Source organism: Labeo rohita, chromosome 23 (genome assembly GCF_022985175.1).
Source record: "Labeo rohita strain BAU-BD-2019 chromosome 23, IGBB_LRoh.1.0, whole genome shotgun sequence".
NCBI classification, from domain to species: Eukaryota; Metazoa; Chordata; class Actinopteri; order Cypriniformes; family Cyprinidae; genus Labeo; species Labeo rohita.
The window spans coordinates 25,747,918-25,769,407 of record NC_066891.1 but is presented as its reverse complement, the minus strand read 5'-3'; the positions used below and the strand labels follow the sequence as shown (position 1 = coordinate 25,769,407).

The 21,490-nt window shown below is 38.7% G+C and overlaps 1 protein-coding gene across 1 annotated transcript in view; it reads right to left on the bottom strand.

Moving 5' to 3' along the window:
• bmp7b (bone morphogenetic protein 7b) overlaps window positions 1-2,342 on the bottom strand; it is a 75,343-nt gene extending 73,001 nt beyond the window's left edge. Inside the window, exon 1 of the mRNA XM_051096235.1 lies at window positions 1,684-2,342. Within this exon, the coding sequence (XP_050952192.1) occupies window positions 1,684-2,083 (400 nt within the window). The 5' untranslated portion in view covers window positions 2,084-2,342. The remainder of the gene's footprint in view (window positions 1-1,683) is intronic.
• Window positions 2,343-21,490: the final 19,148 nt, after the last annotated feature.

The following is a 21,490-nucleotide window of genomic DNA, read 5'->3' as shown; positions in this document are numbered from 1 at the left end:
GCGCTTTATTATCACTCCCCAAAACACACGACGCAAATACAGGTTTGCGTTCACCAGCATTAGGGGCTTGGAAAATCACGCCAAGGTTAAGACTTTGTGCAGATAAGTGGCCTAATAAAATCAAACAAACAATGAAGGAGAGAACTATGCGTGCTATTTGGCCTAGGAACAAATGAAACATCTAAGACTCTCGGGGGAAAAAATCCCCATTCTCCGGCCAGTTATTATTCACTCAGCCCTGTTATTATCTGATTTCTGTGGCAGGTCCTTCCTGTCGATGCCAAAACATGAAGAGACAGAGGATCAATCTAAGTTTTGACTGGTATTTGAACTATCAGATAGAATAGAAATGTAATCCCCATCATGATGTGTCACAGTTTCATTAGCCGCTGTTTGTCCTCCAAAACAAACTACATCAGTTTTGCTATTGGAACCAGACTTTGTGACTTTGTGAAGAACGTCTAAACAAACACTAAAAAGCAGAGTTATGCATGTAATTGTTTCTTGTAAAACTATCAATCAAATCTGACCTAAAAATATGTTGTTTTGCTAAGTTCTGACCCACATAATGTTCTCAATGGTAGGGTACAAACCTCAAGGATGTCTTTTTCCATCAGCGTAGCATAGTCTGATTGAATTTATCAAACGGTACTACATCTAAAAATATTGAGGGCACAGCTTGCTTTTAAAATGAGAGGGGCCTTAACAAACTAAAAAAAAAAGGTTGATTGGTGAACAGGTGTTTCGCCTCACAGCTGTTTCAATATATTGTGGAAAATAACACAGCTGGAAGGCTGTGTTGACCAATCAGATGCAAAGACCAGAACTATTCGTTTTATAAACAAAGACTTCTCACTGATGAGTTGACCAATCAGAATGAAGTATTCCAGAGCGCCTTGTAATAAAGTTCATTAAATGGACATTGTTGTCCATATTGTGTTAAATGTTCTTAAAAGTTCTTCTTTTCACTCAAATGATGTAACTTAACACATTATGACCAAAACAAGAATTTATCATATATTTTAATATAATATGTGACCCTGGAACACAAAACCAGATTTAAGCAGCATGGGTATATTTGTAGTAATAGCCAAAAAACATTGTATGGCTCAAAATTATCGCTTATATAGCAAAGATAATGTTAAGGTAATAAGGCGATTTTTCTCAATACTTAGATTTTTTTACACCCTCAGATTCCAGGTTTTTAAACAGTTGTATCTCGGCCAAATATAGTCCAACACTCTTAAAAATAAAGGTGCTTTAAAAGGTTCTTTACAGAGATGCCATATCAGAACCATTCTTGGAACCATTCAGTCAAAGAACCATCTCTTTCTTAACTTTTTAGAATCTTAAGAACCTTTTTTCACCACAAAGAACCTTTTGTGAAACCGAAAGGTTCTTCAGATGTTAAAGGTTCTTTATGGAACCATTTAAACAAAAAAAGGTTCATCTATGGCATCGTGAAGCACCTTTATTTTTAAGAGTGTAACAAACCATACATCAATGAAAAGCTTATTTATCCAGCTTTCAGGTGATGTAACCTTATGGTTTTGTGGTCCAAGGTCACATACTGGTTTCAATATAAGCATCATATGTGGGTGCATATTCACTTGGCAACGTAAAAAGGGTAAAAATATGTCATTTGACATCCTAGAGCTGTCAGTGCACGCGTGACCATCTTACCTAGATTAACAAAACTCATGACCATGTCCGCGTCGTTCAGAAAGTTGTTGTCCTGAAGAGTCGCTATTGGCGGTCCCTGAGTGGTGAAAACGGGCTTGTACGGGTACGAGAAGCCCTCCTCGTCTCCCTCAGTGGACATGGCATTGTACAGATCCAGCATGAACATCGGCGCGGCGTTGTGCTTGCCGTGGAGGTGCGGCCGTGGCCGGTGCGGTAACCCGAGGATTGACAGGATCTCCCGCTGCATCTCCCGGCGCTCCTGGCTCTTCAAGCGCCGGTGGATGAAGCTAGAGTGGACCTCGTTGTCCAGAGTAAAGTTTGTGAAGACCGTGTCTGCCAGGACGCAATATCCCCAAACGAGCAACAGAACAAGAGCGCTTAAATCCAGCAACGAAACCATGATGAACTTTCGCGCAGAGTTTCACACCAATATAAATGAGCCAATCCAAATAGGTGATGACTGAAACGTTATCGCCGGTGTAACTAGTTATTTTGTTCCCACATGTCGCCCACTCGAGAACGCTCTCGGATTCATAAACGCACTTATAACCTGTTGCGTTTGTTTGGAACCAATCCTTTGCGTTTCTAGAGCGCTCCTCAACCTGTAGACGCACAGAGCGCGATGCGTATTCCGAATACAACTGGAGGAGGAGGAGGAGCGAAGCGGAGCCGCATAAACTCCGCTAACAAAGCGGAGAGTGGGAGGTATGAGAACGCAAGCGACTGATAACGGCGGGGCCGTCGGGTTATCGCCAAAGATGCTTGTCGCTTAACTGCAATGATGGGTGGAGGCAGCTTATGCGCTTCACGGATGCCCGTTTTCAGAAATGCACCTGCGGCGACAACATGTTGCCCTGACGCGCGTCTCGCTGTGTAAAGATATTGCAACATGTCAAGGAGAGTGAATTATACTGCTGTTATTATCTGTAGTGCTGAAGATCCTACCTGAGGGTAGAGATTACAATCAGAGCATCTCGAAAGCATGGCGAGAACATTAGTTACACGCTGGCTGTAAATTATGGGAGGTTTGTCTGACGTTTCAAATGTGTCTTAAGCAGCCTGCAAACGTCTGAATAGAATTAATAAGCCGATAAAATAAAAATGGTAAAAGTGGTCTTGTTCAGTGCTTTGACCAAACACTGCTGCTGTTATCATTAATCACTTTCTTGAAGATTTACTCAGCTCAATACTCTCTTCCTGTAGTAGTTTAAACAGAGCATGGCGCAAGTAACGTAAAGATCATGGGTTCGATTCCCAAGGAAAGCAAGAACGGATAAAGCTGTGTTTGCAGTGTAACTTGCTTTGGATAAAAACATCTGACAAATGCGTAAGTATAAAACGTTTATATATAAACCTCAATAGGAATAGTTTAAAAAGTTGAGTAGGCTGAAAGCTAATGAATAATATGCACACTGCATGTACACACATGCCTTTACAGCTTAATCTGGATGGGAACACCTTATTCATATATTGTAAAACAAACTGGACTGGTGGAGATTTTCATTTTAATGGTTTATTAATAACACTACAGCAAAATTGATTCATCTGTTAAAGGAAGTTCACTTCCAGAACGAAAATTTATAATGTACTCATATCCTTGTCATCCGGGATGTTCACGTCTTTCTTTCTTCAGTCATAAAGAAAATATGTTTGTTTGTTTTGTTTTTGGCATTTTGGATTTTTACATGAAAGAACAGTGGAGATATGACAGGAAGTAAGTGGGGGAGAGAGAAGAGGTCATGGTCCGGAAAGGTCCACGGGCGGGACTCCCGAGGTGCAAGTGCGCAATATGTCGGCACACTGCACACAAGGCTATCGGTACCGAGAGAAAATATGTTTTTTGAGGCAAACATTTCAGGATTTTCCTCCATATAGTTGACTTCAGTGCTGTCCCCGAGTTTGAACTTCCAAAATGTAGTTTAAATGCAGCTTCAAAGGGCTCAAAAAGATCCCAGCCGAGGAAGTAGGGTCTTATCTAGTGAAACGATCAGTATGAAAAGTACAATTTGTATACTCAAATGCTCAAAATATACTCAACCTCAAATGCTCGTCTTGTCTAGCTCTGCGTGAACTCTGTTCATTCCGGGTCAGTACAGTTAGGGTATGTCGAAAAACTCCCATCTCATTTTCTCCTCCAACTTCAAAATCGTCCTACATCGCTGCAGAAGTACCGACCCAGTGTTTACAAAGTGAACGCGTAAGGAGGATCAAACACCCTTTACAAAACAAGGTAAAGCAGCAATGTAGGATGATTTCGAAGTTGGGGGAGAAAATTTGATGGGAGTTTTTGGCATACCCTAACTGTCATGAACCAGAATACACAGAGTACATGCAGAGCTAGACAAGACGAGCATTTGAGGTTAAAAAGTATATAATTTTTTTTAGATAATAACTGGTTGTTTCACTAGAAAAGACCCTTCTTCTTCGGCTGGGATCGTTTAGAGCCCTTTGAAGCTGCATTTAAACTACATTTTGGAAGTTCAAATTATTTGGGGGCACTATAGAAGTCTACTATATGGAGGACATTCCTGAAATTTTTTTCTCAAAAAACATAATTTCTTTATGACTCAAGAAAGAAAGACCTGAACATCTTGGATTACAATGGGGTGAGTAAATTATCTGTACATTTTTGTTCTGGAAGTGGACTTCTTTAAGATTGTTGTAGCAAATGTTTTGCTCCAAATATTGCCTCTATATGACTTTAAATTTGACATGAAATGAAAATTCACCCATAATGTCATAAATGGACTTTTAGGTGAAAATGACAGACTTCTCTTTGGTGTCCTGTACTGGACATCTCCAGTCTTTTAGTCTGTTTAAACTCTGCCCCTGCAAATCCTCACCCATCTGCCTCCACTTCTGAGTGCAATTTGAATGCGGAGCCAAATGCCTTCAATGAAAAGTGGCTAAGGCCTGCTTAAAAAGTTGGTAAATGTCATTGGACAACATCAGGCACTAATTAGCAAATGCATGATGTCATCACATCCTATCAGCAATTTACTTCTTTTTTTTTTTTTTTTTTTGATACAGCCTATTCCTACTTTAATGCATCCAAAGTCCCAACAAATCTGTTCTCATTTACATATTTTTATGTTTCTATCACACAACATGACCCATTAAGACTATATGCAGACACTTCAAATCTGCTGCTCTGTACTGCTAAAATCCAGACATCATCTGACAAAATCACCATACACTTAAGGTAAAGACAATGCTGTGCTGTGATTTCAACTGTATTTACATGTGAAATGATAACAGGAGTACAGAGACAGAATGATGGTCAGATATTTTTGTTTATTTATTTTTGTCACAAAAGAAAAAAAAAAAAAAAATCACCAAATATATTTAAATATCACCAGAATAGCTTGTCACAAAACATAAATAAAATTCGCAACAATGGGAAAGTTGCTAAAAAGCAATGCCCATTTATCAAATTCCAACAAACAATTAATGCATAGAACCAAGTCCCAACCTACATTTGTCTTTTTCAATAATCTGTTGCACACGGATGCACATCACAATGTGGAATTAAATATCTGTTGCTATATTTTAATAAATAAATATATAAATAAGAAAGACTAGTACTTTCTTATAAGATTTCAAGCTATTTCACCACTCTTCATTTTGCACTTAATAAAAACAAACATGGAATTAAGGAAAATTACGTATTTTTGGTTTTAAATCTATTTTGGTTCAAATCCTTAACAAATTAACTGAAAAATGAATCATGAAAATGGTCAGGTTTTCCAGATTTTCCCAACAAAACACACCCAATTCCTGCACAAAAATAGCCCAATCATGTTTTGAGGGGGTGGTTCGCTTTGTTTGGTTCATCTGGACCAAAAAGGAAAATGATACATTTGGTCCTGGTCTGCTTAGCGTTCACACTGGCATTTTTGACAGCGAACCTTAAAGATACCAAACCTAAAGGCATTGTGATACGTTCACAACCTGCCCGGGTTGGGTTGAGTGACGTATATCTCGTGACGGTACTCCCCGAATACTCCAAACAATAGGAAAAGGTACGTTCGACTTAAAGTGGCGCTGCATGTGTATTACATCAAAGTATCTCCTCCTCCTCCTTGCTCCATGTTTGCCCTCTGCTCATTTTGTTTTGGATACACAGCTTGTTCCCTGCATGAAGTCATGTTGCATGGCGTCGCATCTTGTCATTACTTCCTGTTTTTGGTTCGTGTCGTGTTCATATTTCATTCAAACCGCACCAGAGTTCGTTTGGAAGCGGACCGAGGCCCATTTTTTTAGCGGTCTCAAACTAAAACTCATTTTGAGTGACAAAAGCTATGCCGAAAATCTATTGACATTTTCATCAACAAATAAAAACGAAAATGTTAGGGAGGGACGATTTGGGAAGAGACTCATTTAGAACAAATCTGCTGCGTGAGGTCAGATACATATATTTGAACTGTATCATAGCCTATTGATCTATCTGGCGGGACATAAACTAACAAACGCTGCACCTCTCATAAAACGTTAAAAATTGTCAATATCTGGGAATAAGAGATGAGCAGACATATGGATAAATTTGATAACGCAAGAGAACTTAATAGAGGGTTTGCACTTACATCACGATTTGGTCAGTTACCTGGGTGCATGGCCAATCTGGAGATACTCAGATGTAAACAACAGCATGGATTGCATGGTTAATGTACTACTGAATACATTGTTCTGTAAATTTATGCTGTCTAAATCATACAGAGAAGGACTTCGTAAGCAGAAAAGGGCACAATATTTTGACAAACTAAAATGAATAGGTGGTAAAGATACATACAAGCAGTATTAGCCTAATATTTCACCTACCTGACCAGAAATGATAAGAACAAGATTGTCAAGATTCTTGCCCTGGAAATCCTGGTTCGGTTTGGCCTACCACAAATTCTTTTTGTTCCTCAGACAGTTTTTTGCACTCTTCTCCTTGATTTGTTATAACTTTTGGCAGTCTACAGTACTCTAAATATTTTTCCTGGTACAAATGATTAGTACAGCCCAAACCATGACAATAATTGACCAATTTCAAAAAATGATGTTGAATTGTCCGTCCACAGTCAATTACAGCTTAAGTAAATGTAAACAGTAAGGAGACCATATATCGGTACATTGCATGTGTGTTCGGTTTTAAAGGGACAGCAGACTAATTTTGTTGCTATTGTATATTAACCAAGAGACAAAAGAAAGACTTCACTTTAGTAGCCCTAATAAAGATTAATCTAAATTTATTTATAGAAATCAATATGTCTGCTTGAAAGAATGAAGAATATGGTAAACAAGTTGTTATAAAGAATGCATAATTAGCTTATATAACTATTGGTATTTGATTGAAAAGAAGACCATCTTGTAATCCAGTTCTGCAGGAAATCTGCAGAATGTTTACTTGTTATGTTTAAATTAACATAACATCTAAACATTACCAATATCCCTTTTCTTGGGGGGAAATAAGTTTCAGCAAAAGTCTCCCTTTAATCTCATTGCTGAGAAACAATGAACTCCTTTGTGATTTATATAAATGCTCATAATAACCGAAAAGGCCAGATGTAGGGACTCAGATGGCAGACAGCTGTTGTGTGAGGCCGATCCCACCTGCCCCTTACGGCTCAGCACCTCTTAAACACTCATTTTAATGCGACGCTTCTGAAGCTCACCTGAGCTGTTTATTCTGTCACCCCGACACTTTAACCTCCAGACGCTCTGAACAGTCAAGAGCCATGTGTAAAAGGACCCAGTTGTAGAGATATTGTTTTCATAAACAGCTTTGCCTTGAGCACAGGTGTCAGGTACACTCATTAAAGTTGCTTCAGCACCAGGGGAACAGGGCAGTCCCAGATGTGAACAGCAGCTGCTTTGATTTAGGTTTTGGGAAGATGGATGGAGAGGAAGTCAGTCTTTGTTTTACGCCCCTTATTGTGTTCATTTAGGAATACTTTCAGTCCTTTGATTTGCAATGAAAATAAATGCAGTTAATCCAGAATATCCGCTTATACCTCGATCAGTGTTAAATGCCTATTAGTAGTAGCTTGAACCATGTAAACAGCACTTTCCGCCTCCATCAGATAGAATCAGTGAATGGCCGCAGGTGTTTACATTGAGGCAGTGTCTGATTGAGAGTTTAAAAGAGAATGACATGGTTTCATTTAAAACTGTCCTATGTCCCTGTATGTGGGAGCCAGGGCCCCCCGGTCTGTCTCTCAGCCCAACAGAGAGCTGTCATTCTGGGGAAGGACAATAGGAACAGACCCCCCTTTGTTCCAGCTCCGGTGGCCCTTGTGACCGGCACAGTAAACAGCGGGCACAGGCTGATTTGCCGGCCTGGATAGCCACACTGAGGAGCTTTTGACCGGGGGAAGTTAAGCAGAACAGCACCCTGAGATCTCCCAATGACTCTCTCTTTCAAGCACAATCTCTCTCTCAGCTTCACTCAGCCTCTTGAAAACAAACTTTTATTAGCAGGGAATGTACACAAAAGCAAGGCATTTACGCAAAGGAGATGGGGAAAAAAGAAAAACAATGCACAAGTGTTTATGCGTGTGCTTAAAAGGGCACCGCCACTCATTTACTGAATACTTAAAGGCATATACAGCGCTTGGACAAAGTAATTTAACTATTCGTTGTCTGTATTTGCTAGTTGTATATCAGTGTAGTTCAACAGTGTTTAGCACAAGCTGTGAGTGGGTGACTTGTTAAACATCCAAAAAGGGCAAATCATGTAAGCCTTTTCAGCAGGACCCCAGCAGCCCAATTTTTTGGTATGTTTAGGAGTTCAAGCATGTAGCGCTGAAACCCTATTGTAATTGTTAGAATGGTCATGCATCAGCAATCTCCATGTAAAACTGATCATGCAGACCAAACCGTAAGTCTTAGAGACTTGAAATTTGATGGTAGTACTCACACAGTCTACAACATGACCAAGGCTTGCCCCAGTTGGCCTGATGGGGGCACTACAGTGATCAAAAGCACGAAATCACTCATAACTCCTGAACTGTCAGTCGCAGGCTCAAGTGTCTTATGTCGTTGGAATCCTTGGCTCAGGTCAGAAAAAACACACACCTCAGACTGCATCGTGAAATTTTCGGGTATTTCGCATTTTTTGAAAAAACTACTTTGCGAACTAGTCTTAGGTTTTTCGCCCAATTGGAACCAAACCAGAGCAGAAAGATTCTCTGGAGAGTGAATATCAATAATTATCAAAGAAAAAGTTGAACTTTCGACTCACCGTCATAAGGGGTGCCAAAACATTCAGAGGGGGCATGCTCATTTTTAGTAAAATGCCTATAACTCCTGAATGGAATGAGATATCTTCACCAAACTCAAAACACCTATGTAAGAGCTCAATCTGAGGTCACGGGAAAAAAATCCCAGAGCTTAAAAAATGACTATAACTGTGCAACCACTTGTCCTACCAACATCAAAATCAGTGTGCACGGTCTTAGTCCAAAGTGCCACAAGTGTCTACAATGACATTTGTGGATCTCAAAAAAATGGCCGCCATTGGCAGACGAATTTAAACACCTGTCGGACAAGGAAAGGAGGCCGATCAGAATGAAACTCAGTAGGGCCCCCAAAGGTCTGAGAGAAATTTGAAAGAAGAACCACTGCTGTCAATCAAATCTAGGGTTGCAAAGGGGTGGAAAATTTCCAGTAAATTTCCAGAAACTTTCCAAAAATCCCAGGAATATTCCAAAAAATCCTGGAAAGTCTCCAACATTTCTGGAATGTTTTCAAAATTTACTGGAAATTTTCCACTTTTTTGCAACCCTAATCAAATAATTTGTTAAATGACTGAGATGATGCAAAAAACCTACTTTTGCACACTATTCCCAGGTTTTTTGCTTAATCTGGAAAAAAACACTGCAGTACAATTCTCTGGACTCTCTAGGCCAATAATTATCAAAAAAGAAAATGTTGAAATTTACGCTTTCAAATCCTATAAAGCTTAAAGAAAAACTCAAAACTTAACGAAAGCTGCTGAGCACATGCAACAGGTGAATCTAAACAAGCCTGCGCAGTTTTAAAGAGGTCATCGGATGCAAACTTCACTTTTAGATGTTGTTTGAACATTAATGTGTGTTGGCAGTGTATGCACAAATCTACCCTATAATGATAAAAATCCATGCAGTGGTTTTTAATTAATCTGTAAAAATAATATCCCCTTTTTCAAATCGAGCCATTCTCAGATGCCTGTCGGTGTGCCGTCACCCCAACAGAGGCCGCTCCTACAACAGTTGATTGACATGAGCGTCTTACCTCAGATCAGCTGTAACAGTCCAACCTCCATTGTTTCAATGCCGGAGCATCCAATGACCCCTTTAAGTGGATCGGACCACAGTTGACACTATAACAGTCATAAAGGGTAAAATACATCATATTTCTATGATAGGGTGACCAAATGTGCCACTTTTAGGGGACACGTTCAGCACAGGATTTCTAAATTGCCTAAAATAACTAGGTGTTGGCTGTTTGCATCAATCGGTCATTGTATGACAATAAAGTACCTAGAGAGAGATTCGAAAGCATGGACCCGTCTTTTCTACTCTCTATAGCTCTCGCGATACGTTGATATCATACAACAATAGATCAGCGCACTGCAAACAACTAACACCTGTTTATTTTAGGCAATTTAGAAATCCTGTGCTGAACGTGTCCCCAGGAAGTTGCACATCTGGTCACCCTATTCTATGGCAAATTATCTGGATTTGCCAAAAATGCTTTTAAAATCATTGATTTAGGTGGGTACAGCCTTGCTGAATAATATATCATGTTTTTTTTTTGCCATATATGCTTAAATGCCTTAAGCACTTGAACCCTGGTAATCGCTGCTTGCTGCTATATTTATGATTATGACTGGGGACAAAAAGCATGGCAAGATTTCATCAGCGAAGTGGACATAAAACTGAAAGTGAATGTTAGGAACATTTAAACACTTAGAAGGATTGTGTCCAAAGAACACTGAACTACAGACAGCAAATATTCACCCCAATATTCACCTTAAACACCATGTTTCCACAAAAACTGACTACTTCACAAAGCCAACATACATGAAAGAGATCAGAGTGATAATACTTTAATCACAGACACCAATACTACACTGCAAAAAAAAAAAAAAAAAAAAAAAAGATGGAGTCATGGTAATAAAACCTGGACAGCTGGAGCATCAAGATGAACTTTAATATCTGCCCTGGACAGACAAATCATCTGACAGTCACCTGACTTGATATTATCAAACAGCTTTGGGCAGATTTAGACAGAAGAGTGAGAAACAGATTGCCTACTCCAACATCTGAAAAGCAACTGGAAGTTGTTTTTATAGACAGTATTTCCCTGAAAATGATTTGAAAGTTGTATCTATTCTGAGAAGGTTGGAAGCTTTATTAAATGAAAAAATAGTGGTGAAACAAAGAAATACTGCATATTTGCCAGGTGTTCGCATTAGTTTGTCCAACCCCTGACTTTCATTCTTCGGAGAAACACAAACAAAGATTAGTAGAAAAATAAACTATCTCTGTGAGTAAATTGCAAGCTTTCTTTGTTGTGTGAAATGCAAAAGGAAATGGTTTGGCCGAACTTCAGAGCAACTCTTTTCAATACAGTGAAAGTGGTAATGATGGATATTTTTGTGTTTTACTGCCAAGGTTCAAAAGGGAGAAAAACATGGTTTCACACTAGGTTTTATTTCATTAAAATAGTATTGGTTGTTGCATGTCACTTGACAAAATAAGATATTTTGTCAAGTGACATGCAACAACCAACAAAGAATCCCACAGATTCTTTGTTTCTTCGTTAATTTAACCATTTCCAACAGTGACTCTATGATTTTGAGATCCATCTTTTCACACTAACAACAACTGAGGGATTCATATGCAACTATTGAAGGTTCAGAAGGTTCAAACACTCACTGATGCTCCAGAAGAAAAAAACATGCATTAAGAGCCGGGGGGTGAAAACTTTTTGAATTTGAAGATCAGAGTAGATTTATTTATTTTGTCTTCTGGGAAACATGTAAGCATCTTCTGTAGCTTCTGAAGGGCAGTACTAAATTAAAAAAATATATGGTATTTAGGCAAAATGAGAAAACTGTACACATCTTCATTCTGTTCAAAAGTTTTCACCCCCAGCTCTTAATGCATTGTGTTTTCTTCTGGAGCATCAGTGAGCGTTTGAACCTTCTGTAATAGTTGCATATGAGTCCCTCAGTTGTCCTCAGTGTGAAAAGATGGATCTCAAAATCATACAGTCACTGTTGGAAATGGTTAAAATAACAAAGAAACAAAGAATCTGTGGGACCTAAAGGGTTTTTTCTGAAGAACAGTGGGCAGTTTAACTGTTCAGGACAAACAAGGAACTCATGAACAACTATCACTAAACAAAAAAACACAGCTGTAGATCATTCAGTTAGCAACATAGTATTAGGAATCAAGTGTATGTAAACTTTTGAACAAGGTCATTTTTATCAATTCAGTTATTATGTTCTCTAATGGACTACTTGTAAACGCCTTTAATATGTGAAATATCTTATTCAGGTCAGTGCTAAATAAAACATAAGATGCATTTTGTATGATCCCTTTTATTTTGGTAAAACAATTAACATTTTGCAGATTCTGCAAGGTGTATGTACACTTTTGACTTCAACTGTATACAGCTAGGGATTGGATCCAACTTTTCTAAATGAGCATGTGAATGAGATTAGAGGAGAAATACAAAAGTGATTACTTGTTGTTACAAAGCATTTTCCTGATCATGCTGGGTAACTTAGCCACCCTGATTACAAGAAACAAAAATGAAGCATTCCTGATTGTTTACACGCTATGGAGGACTGACATTGCACCATGTCTTAAAAGCAAGATAAAAAAGGTCACAGTCCTGTTCAGTCTAAACAAACTCAAACCACACTGCAAACTGTTGAGTGATATAAATTTGGGTAATCAAGTGAAGAAAGAAGGACAGTTTTTCCACAGTCATTGTGAAACACTGCCACAGAGCCACTGCAAAAGCTATATATTAATAAATATAAATCATATAAAATAAAAACTTATTTTACTTTAAATTTTGAATTTGAAAATTTTAACATAAAATATATTTTATGTTCAACCAAAACTGCATTTATTTGATCAAAAATACAGTAAAAACAGTAATATTTTTTGCTATTTAAAATAACTGTTTTCTATTGTAATATATTTTAAAATGTAATATATTCCTATGATGCAAAGCTGAATTTTCAGCATCATTACTCCAGTCTTCAGTGTCACATGATCCTGCCGAAATCATTCTAATATGCTGATTTGCTGCACAAGAAACATTTATTATTGTCAGTGTTGAAAACAGTTGTGCTGATTAATATTCCTGTGGAAACTGTGATACGTTTGTGGTTTGTTTTGTACTTTTAATAAATGGAACGTTTAATAGAACAGCCTTTATTTAAAATAGAACATCTTTTGTAACATTATAAATGTCTCTACTGTCACTTACTTTATCCTTGCTGAATAATGCATTCATTTCTTTCAAAATCCATCTCTTGAATCTGTCTGCCTAAGTTATAATCATTTTAGCTCATGCAGGTTGGAGCATGACGCCGAAATCAAAAGATGTGCTAATTCCAGTACGCTTGCGTTCACACTCTCCCACACCACCTCAAAGGCCTTCTGAAGCTTCTCTTCTTTTTTTTCCCTTTCACTCGCTCTGTTTGACTCTGGCACCAAGAATTGGAGACATGGGTCAGAGTAATATTTATTTCGCATGTTGTCTGGTTCAAGGCGGGGGGGCGGCCTTTTGAAGGCAGCGGGATGGGAAACAGTGGGGCGGCCCTGTGAAGGATACAGTAAAACTCTTTCAGGGTAAACTGACCCTCAAATGAAGCAGTGAAGATTTGGGGAGGGTCGAGTAGGGCGAAGCGCGTTCCTCCACCCGTTACGTCCTGTCTGGATTTTCGTGACACCCTGGGTGTGAGCACCCAGCATCACGGCAGGCTGTTAAAACACTGGCGGCCAGGTGGGAACTGAGCGATAGCAAAGCTGACACCGCGAGAGGCCGCACCAACATATGAGACACAGCTGTGAAAAAGGGAAGGAAGAAAAAAGAAAATGGGCTTTAGATCTCTGTCCTTTGGGTTTCTCACATGCAACGACCGGAGCACTGCATTTCTGCCGTGTGTTTTACATACTTATGCAAGATGGCCAATCAGGCAGCTGTTTGAAAGCTTGCAAGGATTCTTGTTTCCGCTCATGTGTTTGTATGTTATTGCATTAGGTCTCTGATCTTTAGTTTCCATGCTTTTCTGCTTTGACAGTTTCTAAAAAACCATTTGGACTTTGTATACTCGTTCGTGTGTTTGAGCTCTGCACTTTTATCTCATTCTGGCCTACTTTGTTTTGTAGTACTTTAAACACTGCTGACTTCTTGCTGACAAATTGCTTACATTATGTTCATTCCTTATTTTTACGTTGCTTTTTGAAAGCATTTGTCAAATTAATAAATAAAAATATTTAATCAATTAGCCAGTTTATTGTCCTTGTTGTTCCCCAAATACTCAGCTGCCTTAAATTTTTAAAGAGCAACATACTGTAGCTCCTATGACCAGAAGAACAAGGATTAAGGTCGATTTTGTGACATCACATCCTGTTTTGCCTTCGTTTAGATGTTTTAGTCCATACTGCATTCATATATCAGTCAAACTCTGGTGTGGACCGAGATCCAACATTTCGCTTTTATGCCAAAATTACACTGCAAAGGTGGCACAGAGGTGCTTCTAAAGTGGCTTTTATGTATCTTTCTACAGATTCTTACACCAAATTTACACAGCAAAAGTGGCACAGAGGCACTTTTGAAGTGGCATTTAAGTATCTTTACACAGACCGTTTAAGAGATTAGTTCACTTCCAGAGCAAAAATTTACAGATAATTTACTCTCCCCCTTGTCATCCAAGATGTTCACGTCTTTCTTTCTTCAGTCATAAAGAAATTACGTTCCTTGAGGAAAACATTTTAAGGATTATCTCCATATAGTGGACGTCAGTGGTGCCCCCAAGTTTGAACTTGTGGTTTGTATACCAAAATGTAGTTTAAATGCAGCTTCAAAGGGCTCTAAACAATCCCACCCGAGGAAGAAGGGTCTTATCTAGCGAAACTGACAATTTATATACTTTTCAACCTCAAATGCTCGTCTTGTCTCTGTGATGCGCATGCGTAGTCTGTGTAATCCGGGTCAATGCAGTTGGGGCATGTTGAAAAACTCCCATCTCATTTTCTTCTTCAACTTCAAAATCGTCCTACATCGCTGTTTTACCTTTTTTTTTTTTTTTGTAAAGGTTGTTTGATCTTCTTTGCATGTTCACTTTGTAAACACTGGGTCGGTACTTCTGTAGCGATATAGATGATTTTGAAGTTGGGGAAGAAAGTGAGATGGGAGTTTTTCCTAACTGTACTGAATCCGGAAAAAAAGTGCTCATGCAGAACTAGACAAGATGAGCGTTTAAGGATAAAAAGTATATAAATTGTCAATTTTTTCGAAAATACCGATCGCTGTGCTCGATAAGACCCTTCTTCCATGGCTGGGATCATTTAAAGCCATTTGAAGCTGCATTTAAACTGCATTTTGGAAGTTCAAACTTCAATTATGAAAAACAATTATTCTTGAAATGTTTTCCTCAAGAAACATAATTTCTTACTGACTGAACAAAGAAAGACATGAACAACTTGGATGACAAAGGGGTGAGTAAATTATCTGTAAATTTTTGTTCTGGAAGTGAACTACTCCTTTAACTACAATCATTTAGGTATCTTTCTACAGATTCTTTAATGCTGCTCAGAGGTGGCATAAATGTGTTTACACAGGAATCACAACTGTACACTTTGAAATTAGTGGCTAAGGTGAATCAGAGCAGGAATAATTTAATCTGGCTTTTATGCAGCATTGCATCTTTACATTAAATTTTAAGCAGGCACAGAGCAGCCTTACCTCAGCTGTGTAAAGATTTTACCATAAATTCAACAGGATATTTTCACAGCAAACATGCAATTTTTATTATCCGTCTTACACCAAATTTACAGTGCAGAGGTGGCACAGAAGCGCTTCTGAAGTGGCATTTAAGTATCTTTACACAGTATCTTTACTCAGAGGTGACATACACAAGTATAATCTAGGACAGCGGTGCCCATCCCTGTTCCTGGAGATCGACTTTCCTGCAGAGCTTAGTTCCGACCCTAATCAAACACACCTGTCTGTAATTATCAAGTGCTCCTTGAGATCCTAATTAGCTGGTTCAGGTCTATTTGGTCAGTGTTGGAGCTGAACTCCACAGGAAAGTCGATCTCCAGGACCAGGGTTGAGCACCCCTGATCTAGGAATTCCTAGCAATAGACTAGAAAATTATCTTGCCAATATTGAAATTGCATTGCAAGGTTCAAATAAAACTTATCTGACCATCATCAGTTCGTAGAAGTAAATGATGAGGTGTCATATCGATCACAAGTGCAGTATGGAGTACCTCAAGGCTCAGTACTAGGACCGTTGCTTTTCATACTTTACAAATTAACCTTGGGAAATATCATCAGGACACATGGTGTTAGCTTTCCCAACTCGTCACATATTGATGCTTGGTTAGGACCCTTTGGTGTCACTTTTTGACGCACTGGGTACCCCTTTAGCGACGTTTTTCGACATGCAGGGTCCTCCATTGCTTTAAATAAGAAACCTATGGCGTCAATACTCTGACGCGAAAGGCATTGGGAATTTTACCATCTCTATTAAATACCATATTGGATAATAATTTTGCCATTATTGCAATTGCATATATGTTGGGGTGTGTTTTCTTCAATGTAAACAGTGAAAACAATTACTTTTACATTACACTATTTACAAATTCATGAGCATGTAACCCAACCCCTGCCCCTAAACTTAATCATTTGTCAATATAAAACACAGAATAACAGGCAGATACAACTACAGTCACAATTTATTTAAAAAAAAAAAAAAAGTATTAATATCCCAAGTCTACCGAGGCAAAACGATTGATTTCTGAAAGGAACAGATGAGATTGTCGTCTCTATCCGCCGTAAAGCTCATCCTGTGTGCAATCTGTGCAGCACAAATTTAAAAATTGCTGCCTGGCAGAAAAAGCATTGTCAACTTTGGTTGTGAGATGCCACTGACTTTTGCGTGTCTCGTGACCGATTTCATCATGCTAAACAAGTTCGGGAGCAGTGTTGCCAAGTCCACGGATTTCCTGCGGAATTGGGCTACTTTAACACTGTTGCCGTGGCTTGTTCTTGATGTCCGCAGTTTGAATCAAGCCCAGTAACGTCATATTTAGCCCCTGAAATGCAAATTTACCAGGGGAACCCCAACAAAAATCGTGCATTTTATCCTCCAGAATACCGTTTTTAACAGGGGACCCCTGGAAACGCGACTGAGCTAGTTTTGAGTAGCAATTGGGTGGGCTTTGTTGTGAAAACCTGGCAACCCTGGTCAGGAGTATCTTTCTGAATTTGATACGTGCGGGAGCGAGATCATTTTCAGCGATTAATGATTTACTCTGTTCTTCGCATAAAGATATCGGAGCACTTGGAATGCAATGCGATTTTGTAATACTTTTATAGTGCTTTTTATGGTCAGTTTTTGCAATAAACACCTGTCACCGTACTTTTATTTGCCTGTTGCGTGGGTAGATTTAGGGTAAGGATGAGGTTAGATGCTCCAAAATATCTGTAAAAGTATAAATTTATATAAAATTATTTTTGCAAATACATAAAGGGGTCAATATGTGAGAGCTGGGAGTGAGAATGTATTGGATACTCAGCCTCTATATTTGTTCGCGGCCAGACGAAGCATTAATAAACAAACTCCAGCTGGTCCAAAATGCAGCAGCTAGAGCTCCTACTAGAACCTGGAAGTACGACCATATTAGCCTGGTTATATTAAAGGGGTCATCGGATGCCCCTTTTCCACAAGTTGATATGATTCTTTAGGGTCTTAATGAAAAGTCTATAATATACTTTGGTTAAAAATTCTCAAAGTTTGTGTAAAACAACATCCTTTTTACCTTGTCAAAATCAGCTCTGCAAAAATCATCTCATTCTGGTTGAGGCTCCTTTAAATGCAAATGAGCTCTGCTCGCCCCACCCCTCTCTTCTCTCTGTGGAGTGATGAGCCTGTTTACTTTAGCCGCATTTAGCCGCTAAACTTGCTAACTAGCACATTATTAGGAAAGGTGATCGCAAAGATTCATAAAAAAAACCCCTTATACTCACTTCTGCTGTAAGGGAAGCTGGATCACGAATGATTCGCGCGAACATAGACGCATTTATGCCGATCAGGAGGTGCATTCCCTTCACAAACAAACGTAATCCACTGCATCTTCAGTGCTCAGATGTCAGGAGTAAATGACGACCACTACGTTCATTATTACATCCAGCAACACAACACCTCAATCGCTCAATCTGAGATATTCTTGTCGAATTTACATCCCTGCTCCGGCAACGAAACAAAGTGGGCGGACTGTTACACCTTATCTCAGGTAAGACGCTCATGTCAATCAACTATCGTGGGAGCGGCCTCTGTCAGTGTGACGCAACAACGACAGGCATTTGAGAATGGCTCGATTTGAAAAAGGGAATATTATTTTTACAGATTAATTAAAAACTACTGCATGGATTTTTATCATTATAGGGTAGAGTTGTACATACACTGCCAACACACATTAATGTTTAAACAACATGTAAAAGTGAACTTAGAATCCGATGACCCCTTTAACACTGCATTGGCTCCCTATTAAACACTGTATACATTTTAAAATCTTGCTAGTTACTTATAAAGCCCTGAATGGTTTAGCTCCTCAGTACTTGAGCGAGCTCTTATCGCATTATAGTCCTTCACATCTGCTACAATCTCAAAACTCTGGCCATTTCCCAGATAGCACACGTACATCTGCAAGATGTCCATTAAAGATCAAAGCATCTGCTGTGTGCAAACATCTGACAGACGTCTCTAAGATGTCAGTTTTACATACATTCTAAATCATAAACATCTTAAAGACTAATAGATGTCTATTTGACATCTGATAGGAGACGACCTATAAACATATTGCAGATGAGCAAACACTCTAAAAAAATAAGATGTAAATGTCTTGAAGATGTAAATGCAGATGTCAAATAGACGTCTCCGAGATGTACATGTACACATACGCACTATCACAATTCTATAATTCAAACCTCACACACAAGCCTCTGCAGTCACCCGGATCCAGTGCATATGGTGGATCAGCTCCTAGAGTTGACTTCTACAGCCCTGAATGCCAGCGAAGACCATCTCAACTAGATGAGATGCTCTGTGAAGACCTCATTAACTAGTCCATCGGCACAGACAACGAGAACCAGACCAGTCCTCTGCACAATCTGACTTGTGCTGCAGCCTGGAATTAAACCGCGCCATGCTGGATTAAAGATTTTTAACATTTCACAAATTCTGCAAGGTGTATGTAAACTTATGAGCACAACTATACATGTTATATAAAATGGAAACAGTAGGCTGGTGGTATGTTATTAAGCCCAGGACCTGAGGGGCTGCATAGCTCTCATCACTAATGACAAAGCCCTCCCACATTCTTTATCTCATCACTCTGTGAGGTTATGCAGAGCTGTCCATTACTGCCAGGGCCAATCAGTCACTTCCTCCTTTGGGATGCTTCTCTGGGTCCCATTAACAGGCTGAGGGCAAGCAGCGTTTGGTAAAGGGCAGATGTGAAAGAAATGAAGCAGCGGTGGGGTATGTGCCAAATGAGAAGGAGGGAGGCAGAGTCGAGGCAGCTCTGTTTTCTATTTGTGGGGATTAGACTGACAGATCTGTATTTGGTTTCGGAGGGGCCTCTGGCTTCAGCTAATCCTCATCACCTGCAGACCGGTACCCCCGCTCCCCCACCCCTTCAAAAAGTCTCAAACTCCCCTTTCTGTGGCCTTATAACCCTGCACTTCGGCAACAAAGCGAACACTCACCCTCAGACACAAGCCTCACACTACGTGAGGTTGACTACAACCTCAGCCCAGAGGAAGAGAGATAGTCTCTCTCTTTGTACCCTTTCACAATCTATTAGAGCCGGCTGTGAGGTGTTGCTGTGTTGGTTTTGGAGAGATAGCAATTATCAGCAGATTAAACTCAAGTGTTACGGAAACTGCTTGTCAGTGTCACTCAAGAAAAGAGGAGAAGATGCCCAGATGCTCAGCGAGGAGCCGTAAGGAGGTTTTCAGGTCAGGTCAGGGGCAAGGACCTCTGTCTCCTTTAGTCTCACAATTTTTTCACACGTTGTCAACAAGATCAGATCCCTTGACGTACTAATAAATCTGCTACTCATTTCAAAATAGCTTCATACATTCCTCAGCCGTATAACAGCCTTATTCAAAAAAATATTTTTTAGGTGAACTACTATCATACTACTGTATGCAATAAAAAACCACTTAAGTGTACTTAAAGTACGTACTTTTAAGTACATTTTAAATGTTTTAAAAATCTTTTGTTGTACTTTAAATAAGTACACTTATGTAACGCGACGTGTTAACTAATTTTAACTGTAGTGTGCTATTAAATTACATTTAAATACATTTTAAATGCACTAAATTGCAAATTCATCATTACATATGTACATTTAAATACACGACAGAAAAAGTAATAGATTTAAAATGCATTATTTTATACTAAGTATAGTCTATTAACATATTTACTGACATATCGTTCAAGACTTGAAAACTTGTAATTAAACTTTTTTTTTAAGTACTACTGGTGCACAATGCAAATGTCTTAATATTAAGCCTAAAATATGTTTTAATGTCACTACTGACGAGGACTGCATCATCTTTAAACAATATCAGTCTTTAAACGCTAAATATCTGAAGTATACCTAAAGTATTCTTGCAATAGTTTCACTTTAGCACAATAAAATATATAAGGTATATCTTTAGTTTAACTTCAGCACTACTTCCACACAATTAAATACAAATTAAGTACAAAATTACTTTAAATATACCAGTTTAGTATACTAAAAGTACAATTGCAGGGTATTTTTTAAGTACATAATATGTAAATGTATTTGTAGTATACTTAGCATGAAATAAATGTATTTTAAATACATTTTAGTGTATTTATTTTTCGCTAAGTCTCTCCTGACGTATTAATAAAAAAATTTTTTGCTCATTTCAAACTACAGCATTATACATTGATACATTGTTCAGTAACAGCAAAAAATGAAATAACAGTCATATTTAAAGAATTTATTTTTAGGTGAATTATGTAATAAAAGACCACTCAAGTGTACTTAAAGTATACTTTTACCCTGGTGAAAAAAACAGCATATGCTGGTAGCTATGTTTTTATGCTGGGATGCCGGTTAGGTATGTTTTGGTGCTGGTTTAAGCTGGTCCTTTGCTGGTCCTTAGCTGGTTTATGCTGGTCCTTGACCAGCAACATGACCAGCATAAACCAGCAAAGGACCAGCATAAACCAGCTAAGGACCAGCTTAAACCAGCATCAAAACATACCTACCAGCTTATGCTGTAGGTATAAGTTACCATGGTAAGTAGGGTAATTCTAATTCTAAGTAATGCTAATTCTTCATTACAAATGTATACATTTAAATACATGCCATACTCGTTTCAACAAAAAACAGCCTAACAATAAAATTTAGTTTACCGTAAATGTTTGTCAGTGCATTGGGCAGTACACCTTTACCATTTCAAAGACGATAGAAATAATAAAATTATATTTAAAGATAGCAAATTCCAGGCACACTGCCATTATCTGCTCACATCTGAATCGTTCA